Source organism: Sprattus sprattus, assembly GCF_963457725.1.
Source record: "Sprattus sprattus genome assembly, chromosome: 11".
NCBI classification, from domain to species: domain Eukaryota; kingdom Metazoa; phylum Chordata; class Actinopteri; order Clupeiformes; family Clupeidae; genus Sprattus; species Sprattus sprattus.
The window spans coordinates 27,282,825-27,295,056 of record NC_137909.1 but is presented as its reverse complement, the minus strand read 5'-3'; the positions used below and the strand labels follow the sequence as shown (position 1 = coordinate 27,295,056).

General features: G+C 44.6%; 1 protein-coding gene across 1 annotated transcript in view; it reads right to left on the bottom strand.

Annotated features, from left to right (window-relative positions):
• Positions 1-11,956, bottom strand: part of LOC308372863 (disintegrin and metalloproteinase domain-containing protein 10-like) — a 17,979-nt gene extending 6,023 nt beyond the window's left edge. The window contains exons 1-8 of the mRNA XM_080848209.1: positions 11,870-11,956; positions 10,153-10,303; positions 7,158-7,276; positions 6,008-6,166; positions 1,221-1,321; positions 843-1,001; positions 442-534; positions 1-23 (exon numbers count right to left, since the gene is read on the bottom strand). The exon at positions 1-23 is cut by the window's left edge and continues 161 nt beyond it. Coding sequence (XP_080704335.1) covers positions 1-23; positions 442-534; positions 843-1,001; positions 1,221-1,321; positions 6,008-6,166; positions 7,158-7,276; positions 10,153-10,303; positions 11,870-11,936 — 872 coding nt within the window. The 5' untranslated portion in view covers positions 11,937-11,956. The remainder of the gene's footprint in view (positions 24-441; positions 535-842; positions 1,002-1,220; positions 1,322-6,007; positions 6,167-7,157; positions 7,277-10,152; positions 10,304-11,869) is intronic.
• Positions 11,957-12,232: the final 276 nt, after the last annotated feature.

Below are 12,232 nucleotides of genomic sequence, written 5' to 3'. Positions count from 1 at the left end.
CTCTCATCGTTTGTGGTGTTGATCTGATGCACAGAAACAAACAGGTCAGCAGGGTCTCAGGAAGAGTGCAGAGTCATCGTATAACACAGCAAGATCTGAGGAAGAGTGCAGAGTCATCATATATCACAACAGGATCAGAGGAAAAGTGCCGAGTCACAATATAACAGTAGGATCAGAGTAAGAGTGCTGAGTCACCATAGAACACAGCAGGATCAGAGGAAGAGTGCTGAGTCACCATAGAACACAGCAGGATCAGAAGGAAGAGTGCTGAGTCATCATAGAACACAGCAGGGGTCAGAGGAAGAGTGCTGAGTCACCATAGAACACATCAGGCTCAGAGGAAGAGTGCTGAGTCATCAAAAGAACTCGGAGTCATTGTTTCTAACATGTCTAATGTCTGTGGACTGTAACAGGGGAGAAAGAAGGCTGCGGTCTCCTCACCCGTATCCTTTTGACCATGAAGCTGATGTTGCGGATACCCTGGAAGTCGGTCCCCTGGTAGATGGCGTCGATGGCCTTCACGTGACTGGAGATCTGCAGAGGAAAGGTAGGAGGAAGAGGAAGCAGTCAGTTAATTCACAAGAGTCAGGACACTGATATTCACCACATTCACAACACACACGAGCACAAGAGGTATTAATATATCACAAGAATAACAGAGTACCTGTATTTAACCTTGCTCTATGAGAAAACACCCATCTTAAAACTACAGGAAAATAATAAATAATAATTTCCACAACAGGTTAGAATAATTGTGTGCTGGATTATTATTACAGTGAGTGAGTGTGCTGGATTATTATTAGGGTGAGAGTGAGTATGTGCTGGGTCTTGCCCCTGCTTGCCTGTGCGATGACAGCCTCCCTGGTCTTGTAGTATTTGTAGAAGAGGTGGTCTGTCTGGATGAAGAGCTGGCAGGTGTTCTTCTCTGGCGTGGTCATCCTCCTCTTCCTCAGGAGCACTGGCCCGTCGGCACGCTCGTCCTCCAGCAAATCATGTGTTTCCTGCACAGAGGAACATTCAGGTTCAACACCATTCTATCCATTTGGGGTTCAGGCTGTGGGCTCTGTAAAGCGCCTAGAGGCAATTGTATTGTTATGGCGCTATATAAATACAATTGAATTGAATTGAATTCATTCAATTATTGTAACATTAATATTGATTATTTGGGGTGTAAACTTGATCCGACAGCAGAACCCATGAGAGGGGCATGAGGGGCTCACGTTGATGGGCTCAGTCCCTCCAGAGTTCTGGTATTTCTTCATCTTGTCGAACACACTGTGGTCCGCACAGCCACCCTGAGGGCCATACTTATGGGGGTAATCTGCAGAGGAGAGAGGGGAGGGGGGAGTGTAAGGTTAGCATATTAGAGCAGTATAAATAACACTACAAAAACATAAAGCACAACACAACACAGGTAATCCAGCCAGGGACAAGGGGTGCCCAGTCCTCTCCTGAAAAGCCTTTTCTCACAGACATTTTGTTCTCCATGCATCTGCTTTTCTTCCTCTTCCTCTATGACATCACTCCTCTCCTGAATCTATATCTGAGCTCCATGCTCTATGACATCACTACTCTCCTGAATCTATATCTGAGCTCCCTGCTCTATGACATCACCCCTCTCCTGAAGCTGAGCTCCCAGCTCTATGACATCACTCCTCTCCTGAATCTGAGCTCCCTTCTCTATGACATCAATCCTCTCCTGAAGCTGAGCCCCCTTTGCTCTATGACATCACTTCTATCCTGAATCTGAGCTGCCTGCTCTATGACATCACTACTCTCCTGAAGCTGAGCTCCCTGCTCTATGACATCACTACTCTCCTGAAGCTGAGCTCCCTGCTCTATGACATCACTACTCTCCTGAAGCTGAGCCCCCTGCTCTATGACATCACTACTCTCCTGAAGCTGAACTCCCTGCTCTATGACATCACTACTCTCCTGAAGCCGAGCTCCCTGCTCTATGACATCACTACTTTCTAGAATCTGAAGCTGAGCCCCCTGCTCTATGACATCACTACTCTCTTAAATCTGAATCTGAGCTCCCTGCTCTATGACATCACTCCTCTCCTGAAGCTGAGCTTCCTGCTCTATGACATCACTACTCTCTTGAATCTGAGCTCCCTGCTCTATGATATCACTACTCTCCTGAAGCTGAGCTCCCTGCTCTATGACATCACTACTCTCCTGAAGCTGAGCTCCCTGCTCTATGACATCACTACTCTCCTGAAGCTGAACTCCCTGCTTTATGACACCAATACTCTCCTGAAACTGAGCCCCCTGCTCTGTGACATCACTACTCTCCTGAAGCTGAGCCCCCTGCTCTGTGACATCACTACTCTCTACAATCTGAATCTGAGCTCCCTGCTCTATGACATCACTACTCTCCTGAAGCTGAGCCCCCTGCTCTATGACATCACTAATCTCTAGAATCTGAAGCTGAGCTCCCTGCTCTATGACACCACTACTCTCCTGAAGCTGAGCCCCATGCTCTATTACATCACTACTCTCTAGAATCTGAATCTGAGCTCCCTGCTCTATGACATCACTACTCTCCTGAAGCTGAGCCCCCTGCTCTATGACATCACTACTCTCTAGAATCTGAAGCTGAGCTCTCTGCTCTATTACATCACTCCTCTCCTGAAGCTGAGCCCCCTGCTCTATGACATCACTACTCTCTAGAATCTGAAGCTGAGCTCTCTGCTCTATTACATCACTCCTCTCCTGAAGCTGAGCTCCCTGCTGTATTACAACACTCCTCTCCTGAATCTGTGCTCCCTGCTCTATGACATCACTACTCTCCTGAAGCTGAGCTCCCTGCTCTATGACATCACTACTCTCCTGAAGCTGAACTCAATGCTCTATGACATCACTACTCTCCTGAAGCAGAGCCCCCTGCTCTATGACATCTCTAGTCTCTAGAATCTGAAGCTGAGCCCCCTGCTTTATGACATCACTACTCTCTTGAATCTGAATCTGAGCTCTCTGCTCTATGACATCACTCCCCTCCTGAAGCTGAGCACACTGCTGTACGACAGCACTCCTCTCCTGTGTCCTGAAGCTTCTGCACAGTAACAGACTCAGTATTGTTTGCTCTCTCGGTACAGAGACTCATGTAAGGAGTTCTGACTGTTCTCGGAACAGGAAGGGGAGCACGGGCACACACGCACGCACACACACACACACACACACACACACACACACACACACAGGTGAATTTTCCTGCCAGGGGTGGGCAGTGAAGCATTGCTATTACACACAGGCTGGGGTAACAACTGAGGAGGAGTTTAACACGGGAAGCTGCAGGGGAGGGAGGGGCTCTGTGCTTTTATTCCCCGAAAGCAGAGGAGAGGAGAGGCGACGCACACACACACGCACACACACACACACACACACACACACACACACACACACAGGAAAGCCAAAGAGAGGAGCTGAGAGTGGGACGAACCCACTGGCGTCACCTCAGAGTCAGTGATGGGCTTAAAGGAAAAACTGTTACAATTGTGTGAGTTTGTGTGAGCCCATTCATCACTGAATTCTCAGTGTCAGTCTGAGGGAGGGTGTGTCTGTGTGAGTGTCTGAGCTCATTTATCACGTTAAAGCTTAAAGAGAACCAGGCGGCAGAGGTTATTAGTGTGATTGCTCGAAAACCTTTGTTTGCAAACAAGCCAATAATAACAACCTATTTTTCACCCCATGTCAATGTTACGTTCAGGCTACATATCTGGTTGATCATCATAGACTTTCCCAAAACATTTAGACCCGTGCGATTTCACCAAAACATTGGCCTTTATTTCCCTCTGGAGTGGCTACGGGGCCTTTGGAGCCATTCATAATCCAGATAGTTGAAGTCATTACTTGCAAAAAGTCAAGTAAAATAAATAGTCTATAGCTGCTAGCTCGTGTTATCATGCATTAGCCATGTTGCCACAGATACTGCTAAACATTTATGTAGGCACTCGCTCTGCCGGACCAGACGGATCTGGCTGGTTCACAGAGATTGTCCCGAACCATTTAAACACTGAAATTAAATAGAGATAAATAGATTTGTGTAAATAGAGCTGAATAGGCTACGGAAGTCTTTAACACATGTCTTCTTATAAGAGATGTGATAACGGGGACTTGCAATTAGGGGGATTCCAATACATCTGAATCGCAGAAAACATACAGATGAAATATGTATAAAAAATTCTGCGAATTGCAAGTGCAATTGTGCAAAGCATGCAAAGCTAAATATTAAGTAGGACTGGGGTGGAAGTTTTTTGTCCTTGAGAATATAGTGTGCCGGAACAGTGATACTCCCTGTTCTTCTTATCTCAGTAACTCTGTTAAATAGACACTGCCTGTGAGAGAATGAATCCGACCCTCACAGACTGCCTGTCACAGACTGCTCGTTTCTGATCCTTCCGCAGAAGACTAATGAACTCATTACTAATAACTAATTAAAAGACTGATCTTGCATTAAACTGGTCGTTTATCAGATTTCTTCCCATCGCTAGACACCATTTCATGTATGTGTAACAGTGGGCCACATGTCAGCTCCAAAGTTCATCAGGCAACATCACACGTTGATCATATTCCATACGACAGCTTTATTGCCCACTAACTAAATAAATACATCATTTAGTACTACCAAAGAGGACCCATTAGAGGACTATACAGCTAGAAAAAAAAAACAAGTCTTCTAATAAGTCCTCTTCAAAGCAAGCCGCCTAATCTAAGTATCATTGACATTCTATCCACTTAAAGCATGGGGGCTTTGGTAAAACTTAAGTCTTTAACACTTTTGTCCTTGATCTATGTGCTCATGTGCTGCGGGAGTACTGTAGTCTGTCATTTGCAGGGCAGTGGTTAGCAATCCTCTTCTGCTGCTGAGCAATCCTACATCTCCACATCACCACTTTTTCTTGCAGGAAATGCATTTCTAGTTATCTTAGGTTCCCCTGCCGCCAGCGCAGCCTTGTTTGATCGCACCACACCTGATTTAGCTGCGCTACATTGGCTCCCAGGGAACTTTAGGATAGATTGTAAGATTTTATCGTTTGATTTTAAGGCAGTGAATGGTCTAGCTTCAGCCTTTATTTCAAATCTTCGAAGCCCTTCTGCTCCACAAGGGGGCCCCAACATACTTTGATCCATTTGACTGGTTTTACCTTTTAGATCCAAGAGTGATGGAGCTTTCACTATAGTTGGTCCTAAATTAGGGAATAGCCTTCCTCAGATCTCCTGCCTGCTTGGAGACTTTTAAAACTAGACTAAAATCATACTTTATACACTTTAATTTTGTGGTGTTCTCTTTTTAGTTCATTTTAGTCCAGCCTGAGGTTGCTCTCTGGTTTTTGGTCAAGTCTACTCCTAATTCTAACCTTTTGGTCTTTAATTAAATCTGTGTAGGACCCATTTACCTTTTCTTACTTTTAGATTTGGCTCATGTCTCTTTTAATGTTTCTATTCCTTACGTACTCATAAACATCACTGTCCATTTAGCTATTTTATTTATGTTGTTAGTATTTCATTTTCTGTTATTTTGACTTTCAGTCATTCCACTTTTTTAACCCTTTTATCTGTTTTAGTTGATTATCTATTTACCTCAACTAGAAAGCACTTTAGTACAGCTCCTGTGTTAATGTGAGAGTCTGAGCAAGAGAGTGTGTGAGTGTGGTGTGAGTGTGAGTTTGAGAGAGTGTTTGTGAGTGAGTGTTTGTGAGTGTGCGTGTGAGTGTGCGTGTGCGTGTGCGTGTGCGTGTGCGTGTGAGTGTGAGTGTGAGTGTGAGTGTGAGTGTGAGTGTGAGTGTGAGTGTGAGTGTGAGTGTGAGTGTGAGTGTGAGTGTGAGTGTGAGTGTGAGTGTGAGCGTGAGCGTGAGCGTGAGCGTGAGCGTGAGCGTGAGCGTGAGCGTGAGCGTGAGCGTGAGCGTGAGCGTGAGCGTGAGCGTGAGCGTGCGCGTGAGCGTGCGCGTGCGCGTGTGCGCGTGTGCGTGTGCGTGTGCGCGTGTGTCTGTGGTGGACTCACCGATGTCATCCTCGTGGTAGATGACGGAGTGGAAGGGCACGTTCTTGTCCTGCAGGTACCTCTCTGTTGGCTCCACGTAGTAGGTGCCGCGGTGGGTCGTGATAAAGCCCTCAAACTTGCCATTCACCACCGAGCCGTGAGTAAGGCTGCCCTCCTCACCTGCAGGGTCACATCATCATCATCATCATCATCATCATCATCATCATTATTATTATTAACATCATCATCATTATAATTAACATCATCATCATCTTCATCGTCATCATTATTATTATCATCACCAACTTCAACAACAACATTCCTTCCACTGCTATTACTTATGTCACTACTCTTACTGCTGCTGCTGCTGCTGCCACTGCTGCTAAAACAATTAAAACATAAACCACCGTTTGATTTTTGATACTGGTCCAATAAGATGGAGAAAGAGCTGTTTGTTTATTACTGCTGATGAGAAGATGAGAACAATAAGATGGAGAAAGATGGAGGGCAGCACTAGTAACCAACAGACCCACGGGTCCATAGGAGGCTAAGCTGAATGGCTGAGGGTTGAGAGTGACTTCAGTGGTTTAATAGTGATTTCTGAGGGTTATGAGTGAAGTCTGACTCTTAACCTGTGAAGTCTTTGAAGTCTTTGCTGACTCTCCTCTCCTCTCTGTCTGCTTCCAGTTCACATAATAGGTAGCAACATCTCTGCTACATGGATGGCACTGGTAACCGTAGCAACTAACTGTGCGAGGTGCTACTTCTCTCATTTTCCAAGGATCATTTACTGGGCCCATGGGAAAATGCATCTTCTTTGCAAGCTCTTTAATATCACTGGATAGAAAATACTCATGGTTTGAAAAGCTGATTGGTGGTTGTTAAAGCTGACTTAGTACATTAGTACATTAGCCCTCTCTAAAAGCAGATCCTTGCTGCACCTCAGGATAGACCAAGACTACCAGCCATCCTACTGGAATGCCTAATATGGATGAAAGCGTGTCTCACCATAGATCTCTCCTAATGGGGATTAAAGGGTTTGTCTCACCCTAGATCTCCCCTGTGTAGATATGAAAGTGTGTGTCCGACCAAAGATCTCCCCTGTGTATATATGACAGCGTGTGTCTCACTAAAGATCTCCCCTGTGTGGATATGAAAGTGTGTGTCTCACCAAAGATATCCCCTGTGTAGATGTGAGAGGTGTCAAAATCCATCTCCTCTCCGGACATCTCCACCTTGAAGTCATGGGAGAAGATCTTGGTCTCTCTCTTCATCCGCAGGTTAAAATGCCTGTCAGAGCAGATATACAGTCAGATACACACACACACACACACACACACACACACACACACACACACACACAAATACACACAACAGACTCAAACAAACACACAAAAATACACACAACTGACTCAAACACACACACACACACACACACACACACACACACACACAAACACACACACACACACACACACACACACACACACACACACACACAACTGACTCAAACACACACATACACACAATTACACACAACAGACTCAACCAACACACACACACACACACGAGACAGACTCAAACACACACATACACACAATTACACACAACAGACTCAACCAACACACACACACACACACGAGACAGACTCAAACACACACACATACACAACACAAATACTCTCTCACAGACACACACACACACACACACACACACACACAAGACAGACTCAAACACACACACACAAGACAGACTCAAACACGCTCTCTCTCTCTCACACACACACACACACACACCCACACACACACACACACTACGAGGAAACTGTGTAAATCATTGTAATACAGTGATTCATATGTGAAAGCACACCCAATCTGACATGCAGTTCCACCACAGCATTACATCAGATTCAAGATCATTATCTGAAAATCACTCCATCTCCTTCATAAATGAGTCATGGTGTTTGCGACACCAGCGTCGTGGAAGACAAGATCAGGGCTCTATTTAGGCAGGAGAAGAGAAGGTGTAAACACACTTCACACCCAGAATCAAATGATTTTCCCCAATAAGGAGGAGTAATATTTGTAATAATATTAGAAACTCACTCAAAGGATAGAACAGCTTCAGCTGAAATGGAATGAACAGAGTTCTCTTGTCAGCAACCATTAGAGCAGCCCTCTCCACGCTTTCTCGATGGTGGCACGTCAGTCGTGTTCAGTCTTTCACCATCATGTCTATGTTCTTCTTACTAGCCAAGTGCAACATCAGGGAAGTAGTCCTCTTGGTTCAAATCTGACTGAAGGTCCCCTATAACATCAGCAGCCTTTCCATATAGACTTGCCTTCATTTCCCAGAATCCCTCAGCTCTGCTGGCGGGCTGGTAACTGCTTACTGGCAGGAGACACTGCAAGCTCTGTTGGCACGGTGACCATGCCAGACGAGCATCATATCCTCCACACCCATCTTACAAATCTAATGTCTACATGATACTACACTACCCTACCCTACAACACCTGTCCAACAGATCTAATGTCTCTATGAAACTACACTACCCTACAACAACTGTCCAACAAATCTAATGTCTACATGATACTACACTACCCTACCCTACAACACCTGTCCAACAAATCTAATGTCTCTATGATATTACACTACACTACCCTACAACACCCACCCAAACAGATCTAATGTCTCTATGATTCTGCACTACCCTACAACACCCGACTAACACATCTCTAACGTCTAAGTGATATAGCGTAGCTATGTCATTTATTGGACAGTATCAAACGGCCATTCTGTTAAACAATCAAAATGCTAAGTTTACTAATGGATCAACAATCGATATGCTTAGTTTAATAATGGGTTAACATGACAACGCGAACGTTTTCCGATAACACACTCCGTCTGATAATTAACACCGTAACGTAAAATTAGATTCCAACTCCAACCCAGAATGACACATGCCCTTTCATCAGTCTCTTACAGGAACACTGGTTTCTAGTCAATGCTGCTCTCTGACATGACATCAGTGGCTCTTTATTCAACAATAATAACAATAATAATAATAATAATAATACTTACATACACAAATAGATACACACACACACACACACACACACACACACACACACACACACACACAGTACTATACTTTAACGTCCACTGAATGACTCATTTATAATTAATCTCAACATCAACTGCTGAACTGACGTGTTGTTTCAGAGTGGACATTCCCATGGGCAGCCACCTCCTGACATGACCAAATCATCTGCAGAATGCAGAATGAACATGCTCTTCCCTGTTTCCCCACAGCAGAGCCGGACTGACTGACTAAATCAGCTGCGGAATGAACATGCAATTCCCTGTTTACCCACAACAGAGTCGGACTGACTGACCAAATCAGCTGCGGAATGAACATGCTATTCCCTGTTTACCCACAGCAGAGCTAGACTGACTGACCAAATCAGCTGCCGAATGAAGATGCTCTTCCCTGTTTCCCCACAGCAGAATGCAGAATGAACAAATCATCTTCCGAATGAACCTGCTCTTCCCTGGTTCCCCATAGCAGAAAGCAGAATGAACATGCTCTTCCCTGGTTCCCCATAGCAGAAAGCAGAATGAACCTGCTCTTCCCGGTTTCCCCACAGCAGAAAGCAGAATGAACATGCTCTTCCCTGGTTCCCAACAGCAGAAAGCAGAATGAACATGCTCTTCCCCGTTTCCCCACAGCAGAGCTGGACTGACTGGGACAGGCTAGTGTAGGTCACACTGAGGGGCCATGGGCCACTGAGAGGCTGAGGTCTGCACTGAGTGGAGCGTCTATGACCGACGCCTGGCTCAGACGACATGTGTTGCATGACGGAGGGCGTATCTGGCGCATGAGGTTGTGTTGATATCGGAGACGTTCAGAGTGAGTTTGACAGGTCACCAACAAATCACGGCGCTAGCAAGCTGTTTACCTTGTGGGTAGTTACCTTGCTAACGTGCTAACATTAGATAGCCGTAAGTACGGCTGCAGTCAATAGTTTAGTATGCTCACTGCTGTCCACAGTGAGTACTGAATGAAGTTAACACCTGTACTAAATAAACACACATACAAGTCAGCAATGGCTATTCTCTCTTACAGTTGGGAATCAAGCACTTATAAAACTCCAAACAGGTCTCACCTTCCGTGTGCATGGAAGTCTAGGTACAGAACCCGGTCCTCATGGTCCAATGCCCTCCTGGCCCGCTGGTGCCGCGCGTGGACCTGGTCTGTGTCGTAGGACAGGCCCTCATAGTGCCGGATGTACTTGTTCAGGGGGTTGCCGTAGTAACCTGCTCCAGAAACAAGACGTGGGAGTTAAAGAACATGGTGTCCCTATGGAATATAGGCTATATGAAGGATCGCTGCAGTTAATATTACAGGAATAATTAATGGTGAAGCACGTGGAAGTGTATGTACTCAAACCTAAGTGAAATAATGTAGAAGTGACACCAACATCAGACATTACTGGCAAACACAACAGAAATTGTTCATTAAAATGCATGGGCTGAGAACATAAGCTTCACATTCAGCAGAGAGTTCTGGGAGGGGTCTGAGAGAAACGCATCCACAGCTCAACATCAGAGACCTCAGAAAAGACAAGCCTTCAATCAGGAGGTCACAACCTCCTCCTCACTCTTCAGGGAGGTTTTAATCACAACCTTCATATAGCTGGCACAAACTCCACCTCCTTTACTTACATCACATCACGGACAGTCTATAGTTTGCCACATACATGACACAAACACTACTGGGCTTCTGAAAAATCTTTTTTAATAATAATAATAATGATAACCTCTGAGATGAGAATTGACTTTTAATAAACAACGGCTCATTTCCCAAGACACTTTTGACAATTAATATTGATTGTCATTAAATAAATCTGACACGGTACCTTGATTAATTACTGTTGTCCTGTGTCATATAATTTTGTATCAATGGTGTAAAACGTCAATTTTCAGGTGAATTTACAAACAGTAGTTTGCTGTCATTGTTGCCTCATCGCGAGAACCGACACCGACTTCCAGATAGCGGTCCGGGAAAATATTCCCATAAAGTTAGCGGGTTAGCCTGTCTTGCTTCAACAATAACAAACCGTTTGGTGGTTCAACCAGCCTCCCTGCTTCCGAGATAAACAACTGATGGTTTAGATATCGTGGCACAGTTACCTGCTTTGAAGTCAAAACCATGTAACGTTCCATGAAACGCAATCATAACAAAGACCAAAGCAGGGCTGTCATTCTGATAAAGCCGAAAATGTAGCTTAAACGCTAACAAGCTAGCTTATCTGGTTATCATCAGCCAGCTAGCTAATTCAATCGATTTAACCAACCATATTCTGAACAAAATAACATTTTTTCCATGGTTCCGTTTGTGCACCATACATGCATATTAGTTAGTAAGTGGAACACATGGATGCATTTATAATCATATTGTAAAAATACAGTAACGTTACAATTCGTCGCCTTTAAAAATCCGTGATTTCTACCAAAGGGGCTTTGGGTGGCAGGTTAGCATCTCTCTCGTACCGCTAACGGAAACTGGACCCTTAAAAGCCAGGCAACATCATCACTGCTCGCAAGCTCGTTGTTGTCAGGTTTGCATAATACATTGAAGCTATCCACTGAGAACTCTACATTCGTAATTACATGGTAACCCACGTTATGTTTTTATCTCAAAGCCTACAAACAACCGGTAGCACGCTAAGTTAACAGCTAACGCTGGTTGTGCATCCCACAGAATCGCAAGGCCAGATTTCGCTATGTTGCTCTCGTCAGCTGTCTCTCTCCATCCCCAGTCGAAAAAAACACCAAAAACGTTTAATGCGATGGAATGCGATATAAATGATCGTCACTCACCTTGGTTAGTTTTTATTAAGCACAGCAAACAAATCAAGTTGATTATCACCATATCGGTTACATCCATTGTTAGGGCATTGACACCGCTTCCAGCTTATTGTCCTACTTAAGGCGCAGACGCCCTGTGTTTACAGCAGTTTTCTTTCATGGCCCCTTCTCGGGTCTAGCGTCATGACGTTAGACGCAGGATTACGTATCTACTGCCTATGAAGTAGTAGGCAATACTTATTTTATATGTATTTTTTTGTTGGCGACATTTAACAAATTGATTACTTTAAAAACCATATTTTTATCTGCCTTAAAAATGTTTCTTGTATTTTGTTTCAAATACAATGTTTCCATTAATCAGGTGCTCAAGGTACA